General features: G+C 37.4%; 2 protein-coding genes across 2 annotated transcripts; both read left to right on the top strand.

Moving 5' to 3' along the window:
* Positions 1-1,735: 1,735 nt before the first annotated feature.
* LOC101256501 (uncharacterized) lies at positions 1,736-4,534 on the top strand. Its single transcript, XM_026031945.2, has one exon. The coding sequence runs from the start codon at positions 1,746-1,748 to the stop codon at positions 2,448-2,450; it is 705 nt and encodes a 234-aa protein (XP_025887730.2). The 5' UTR covers positions 1,736-1,745; the 3' UTR covers positions 2,451-4,534.
* Positions 2,671-3,045, top strand: LOC138337396 (uncharacterized). Its single transcript, XM_069287305.1, has one exon. The coding sequence runs from the start codon at positions 2,671-2,673 to the stop codon at positions 3,043-3,045; it is 375 nt and encodes a 124-aa protein (XP_069143406.1).
* Positions 4,535-6,567: the final 2,033 nt, after the last annotated feature.

Below are 6,567 nucleotides of genomic sequence, written 5' to 3'. Positions count from 1 at the left end.
GGGGTTTGGATCAATTTGAAAATAAGCCTAAACCTAATTTAGGTGAAACAGAGGTGTTTAATTTGGGAACTCCCGAAGAAGTGAAAGAAATAAAAATAAGCATTCATGTCGATCGAACTATTCGAGACGACATAATTCAAGTTTTAATTGAATACAAAGATGTCTTCGCTTGGTCATATGATTACATGCCTGGGTTAAGTGCTGATTTGGTAGTTCACAAACTTCCCATACATCCTGATTTTCCACCTGTCCATCAAAAGCAGAGAAAATTTAAGGCAGATATGAGTGATAAAATCAAAGAGGAAATCATGAAACAACTGAATGCAAAAGTTATCAGGGTCGTCCAATACACTACTTGGTTGGCTAATGTTGTGCCTGTACCAAAAAAGGATGGAAAGATCAGAGTTTGTGTTGATTATCGAGATTTAAACAAAGCAAGTCCAAAACACAATTTTCCACTACCCAACATTCATATCTTGGTTGACAATTGTGCTAAACACGAGATTCAATCTTTTGTGGACTGCTACGCCGGATATCACCAAATTCTCATGGATGAAAAAGAAGCTGAAAAAACTGCTTTCACTACCCCGTGGGGTACATATTGTTATAGGGTCATGCCATTTGGTCTAAAAAATGCAGGGGAAACCTACATGAGAGCTATGACTACAATATTCCATGACATGATGCATAAAGAAGTTGAGGTGTATGTGGATGATGTCATCATTAAGTCTAGAACGCAAATTGACCATGTGCGTGATCTAAGAAAATTTTTCGAAAGATTGAGAAAGTACAATCTCAAGCTTAATCCGGCTAAATGTGCATTTGGAGTTCCATCTGGCACGCTTTTGGGTTTTATAGTTAGCAGAAGAGGCATTTAATTAGACCCCTCCAAGATAAAGTCCATTCGAGAATTGCCACCTCCAAAAACCAGAACTGAAGTCATGAGTTTTCTAGGAAGGTTAAACTATATCAGCTGATTCATCGCTCAACTCACTACTACATGCGAGCCGATATTCAAGTTATTGAAAAAAGATGCTGCTATTAAATGGACAAGTGAGTGTCAAAATGCTTTTGACAAGATCAAGGAATATTTAGCAAATCCTCCGGTACTGGTCCCCCCAGAGCCTGGTAGGCCTTTGTTTTTATACCTCTCGGTAACGGATAATTCTTTTGGTTGCGTTCTAGGACAACATGATGTCATAGGGAAAAAGGAACAAGCTATCTATTACTTGAGCAAAAAGTTCACATCCTATGAGGCAAAGTACACTCTATTAGAAAAAACATGTTGTGCTTTAACTTGGGTCGCCCAAAAATTGAAGCACTATTTTTTGTCCCACACCACTTACCTCATATCTCGAATGGATCCTCTGAAATATATTTTTCAAAAAGCCACGCCGACGGGTAGGTTGGCAAAATGACAGATTTTGCTTACCAAATTTGATTTTGTGTATGTTACTCGCACCGCCATGAAAACACAAGCGTTGGCCGATCATCTGGCAGAGAATCCGATTGATGATGAATACGAACCCTTAAAGACATACTTCCCTGATGAAGAGATCAACTCTATTGAGGAAGAAATTCCTTATAATGACCCCGTATGGAAATAATATTTTGATGGGGCTGTCAACAAAAACGGAGTGGGAATTGGGGCAGTTCTTATCTCACCAAGTGGTTGCCATTATCCTGTCACAACACGACTTTAATTCTTTTCTACCAACAACACAACAGAATACGAAGCTTGCATCATGGGTTTGAATATGGCAATAAATCTTGATGTACATGAGCTCTTAGTCTTAGGGGATTCCGACTTGTTCATTCGACAAGCTCGAGGCGAATGGGAAAATCGAGACATTAAGCTCATTCCGTACAAACAATGTTTAGAAGATCTCATCAAAAAGTTCAAGTTCATTAAATTTAGATATATTCCCAGGTTTCACAATGAGTTGGCTGATGCTTTGGCCACCCTAGCATCGATGCTTCCATACCCAGGTAATACATACATTGACTCGTTGGAAATCCAAGTTAGGGATCAACATGGTTATTGCAATATAATTGCGGTAGAGGCAGATGGTGAGCCTTGGTATCATGACATCAAACAGTTTATAAAGGCTAGAGAATATCCACTGCATGCTGATAGAGATGAAAAAAGAACTATTAGGCGACTCGCCAATGGGTTCCTCTTAAGTGGCAATATCTTATATAAAAGGACTCCGGATTTGAATTTATTACGATGTGTGAATAATCAAGAAGAAGAAACAATTATGAACGAGGTACACTCAGGGGTATGTGGCCCACACATGAATGGGTATGTCTTAGCAAAAAAGATTATTCGGGCAGGGTACTATTGGTTGACCATGGAGCGAGATTGCTTCCAATTTGTTCGCAAGTGCCATCAGTGCCAAACGCGACTTGATTCACTCACCCCCTTTAGAGTTGCATCCTATGTCTAATCCATGGCCTTTTGTTACATGGGGAATAGACTTTATTGGGCCAATAGAGCCAAAAACATCTAACGGTCATCGGTTTATTTTAGTTGCCATCGATTACTTTACCAAATGGGTAGAAGCTGTAACATTCAAATCAGTTACCAAGAAATCGGTGGTGGACTTCGTTCATTCCAACATCATATGTCGTTTTGGCATACCAAAAATAATTATTACAGACAATGCAATGAATCTCAACAGCCACTTGATGAAGGAAGTTTGTGAGCAATTTAAAATTGTTCATCGCCATTCAACCCCTTATCGTCCAAAAGCAAATAGGGCTGTTGAAGCTGCAAATAAGAACATCAAGAATATTCTTAGAAAAATGGTACAAGGATCTAGACAGTGGCATGAGAAATTACCCTTCGCTCTCATGGGATATTGCACGACTGTTCGTACGTCAGTCGGTGCAACTCCTTACTTATTTGTTTATGGAACTGAGGCTGTCATACCCGCAGAAGTTGAAATCCCTTCTCTTCGAACCATTGTTGAATCAGAAATCGAGGATACAGAATGGGTTAAATCAAAGTTGGAACAATTAGCACTGATAGAAGAAAAATGATTAACATCAATTTGTTTTGGTCAATTATATCAGCAGAGGATGGCTCGGGCATATAATAAGAAAGTAAGCCCAAGGAATTTGAAGTCGTTCAACTTGTTGTGAAACGTATCCTTCCCCACCAAGACGAGGCCAAGGGAAAGTTTGCTCCAAATTGGCAAGGCCCTTATGTTATTAAGCAAGTGCTATCCAAAGGAGCTTTGCAATTGGCGGATATGGAGGGAAAGGCAATTCACACATTTGTGAATGCATATTCGGTCAAGAGATACTACATTTAGCACTCCTTCTCATTTTTATGATGAGAAGATAAAAATGTATCCTCTTTTATCAAAAACACCACTGGTCTGGTGCCTTTTAAAAAAAATGAAAAAAAATTTTAAAAAAAGGAAAAAAAATTAAAAAAAAAACAAAAAATTTTTTTTAAAAAAAAAACACGAAAAGTTTATTGAACTACGTTTGACGTGATTCCTAAAAGGATACGTAGGCAGCCCTTCATTAGGGTTCGGTCTAATCACTCAATAAAAAGATAATCATGTTCTTCAGTTCTCTAAAGGTAGAGACATTATGTTGGCGAACTATGGAGAAAATGAAGAAGAGAGTGTTGTGAAAACCCTTTACGGGCACTATAAGATGATGGTTTGGTGAAAAATCATGAAAGGTGTTACTGATCGAATGATGACATTTTGTCTGGACATGAGCACAATCATGATAAAAGTCAAGCTTAGACTGAAAGGTGCAACATTGTTTCCTGAGATTCAGACAACTCGAAAAGATCAAACGTTTGGTCCAATTGCATGTCATGTTTCAAAGTAGTCACGTACTTTCAGATAAGATTCTTTTCACTCATTTAAACATTTTCTTATTTATCTTCTACTTCTAAAGACACAATTTTTCCTTCATAACCCTTTCATTCGTGTCATATCTGCTTGTGTTTCTTTGATTTTTTTTTTATTTTTCTTTCTCAGCATCAACTCGTGTCAAGTGAGAAAATAAAATTAAATCGGCAAAATTGACTACGGTATTTCCAGTTGAATGTTGGGAACATGCACCATATTGGCTAGGGCTGTGAACCTATCGAGAAAATAAATACCATAAAATCAATACCGAGTGAAAATATATAAAGCAAAAGAGTCGCTTGGGAACGAATGAACCACACAACATGCACAAAATGGTGATGAGTTAGAATGTCCATGAAAAGTGTTTCAAGGAAAGATAACGACTGTTTTTAAAACATCTACAAGATATTCGCACAATCATTAGTGGGATGAATATTCCAAACGGGGCGGATCCAGAAGTCAAGCTTTACAAGTTATTCAAAGTCACGAACCAACCACCATGTAGGAAAATTAACAATACTTTTCTTTGACTTAAAACAGGTATAAGGCAGAATCATGTAAATAGTTTGCAAGAGACAAAGGCCGCGATGTTAAGTTCTATAATCTTTACTTTCCATATAATATGCGTGATAAAATAATAACAACAATAAAGATGATTTTTTTTAATCTGGGGCATTTTATTTTATTTTAGTTTGTTCAATGAACAAATAAAAATAAAATAAAATAACGATAATATTAATAATGATAATAATATAAGTGAAAAAAAGAAATATATATATATATATATATATATATATATATATATATATATATATATATATTAATCATGTCTTCACAGGGCACAATGACCCGTGGATTGCATATAGTGAATAATAACCCCTACCATTTTTTTTTCTTCACATGGCACAATAACCCCTGGATTGCATATAGGGCACAATAACCCCTATCATTTTTTTCTTCACAGGGCACAATAACCCCTGGATTACATATAGGGTACAATAACCCCTATCATTTTTTTTCTTCACACGGCACAATAACCCCTGGATTGCATATAGGGCACAATAACTCCTATCATTTTTTTTTTCACAGGGCACAATAACCCCTGGATTGCAAATAGGGCACAATAACCCCAGTCATTTTTTTTCTTCACAGGGCACAATAACCCCTGCATTGCATATAGGACAGAATAACCCCTATCATTTTTTATGTCTTCACATGGCATAATAAACCATGGTTGCATATAGGGCACAATAACCCCTATCATTATTTTTATGTCATCACAAGGCCCAATAACCCCTGGATTGCTTATAGGGCACAATAACCCCTATCATTTTTCTTCACAGGGCACAATAACCCCTGGTTGCATATAGGGCACAATAACCCCTATCATTTTTTTTCACAAGGCACAATAACCCCTGGATTGCATATAGGGCACAATAACCCCTATTTTATTTTTCATGTCTTCACAGGGCACAATAACCCCTGGATTGGATATAGGGCGCAATAACCCCTATCATTTTTTTTCTCCACAAGGCACAATAACCCCTGGATTGCATATATGGCACAATAACCCCTATCATTTTTCTTCTTCACAGGGCACAATAACCCCTGGATTGCATATAGTGCACAATAACTCCTATCAGTTTTTTTCTTCACAGGGCACAATAACCCCTGGATTGCACATAGGGCACAATAACCCCTGTCATTTTTTTCTTCACAGGGCACAATAACCCCTGCATTGCATATAGGGCACAATAACCCCTATCATTTTTTATGTCTTCACATGGCACAATAACCCATGGTTGCATATAGGACACAATAACCCCTATCATCATTTTTATGTCATCACAGGGCACTATAACCCCTGGATTGCTCATAAGGCACAATAACCCCTATCATTTTTCTTCACAGGGCACAATAACCCCTGGTTGCATATAAGGCACAATAACCCCTATCATTTTTTTTTCACAGGGCACAATAACCCCTGGATTGCATATAGGGCACAATAACCCCTATATTATTTTTCATGTCTTCACAGGGCACAATAACCCCTGGATTAGATATAGGGCGCAATAACCCCTATCATTTTTTTTCTTCACAAGACACAATAACCCCTGGATTGCATATATGGCACAATAACCCCTATCATTTTTTTTCTTCACAGGACACAATAACCCCTGGATTGCATATAGGGCACAATAACCCCTATCATTTTTTTTCCTCACAGGGCACAATAACCCTGGATTGCACATAGGGCACAATAACCCCTGTCATTTTTATTCTTCACAGGACACAATAACCCCTGGATTGCATATAGGGCACAATAACCCCTATCATTTTTTTATGTCTTCACATGGCACAATAACCCATGGTTGCATATAGGGAACAATAACCCCTATAATCATTTTTATGTCTTCACAGGGCACAATAACCCTTGGATTGCATATAGGGCACAATAACCCCTATCATTTTTCTTCACAGGGCACAATAACCCCTGATTTCATATAGGGCACAATAACCCTTATTTTATTTTTCATGTTTTCACAGGGCACAATAACCCCTGATTGCAATTTGGGTACAAAACTCCCTTTTGTCTTGTTTTTTATTTTTTTATTTTTTACATTCTGTAATAGGTTGTAAAAACATTATTTTTTTTTATTATTAGTATAGACTTTCATAGCTTTCATCA

This window comes from Solanum lycopersicum, chromosome 7 (assembly GCF_036512215.1).
Source record: "Solanum lycopersicum chromosome 7, SLM_r2.1".
Lineage (NCBI taxonomy): Eukaryota > Viridiplantae > Streptophyta > Magnoliopsida > Solanales > Solanaceae > Solanum > Solanum lycopersicum.
The sequence above is the reverse complement of the archived record's forward strand: the minus strand, read 5'-3'. Positions and strand labels throughout refer to the sequence as shown.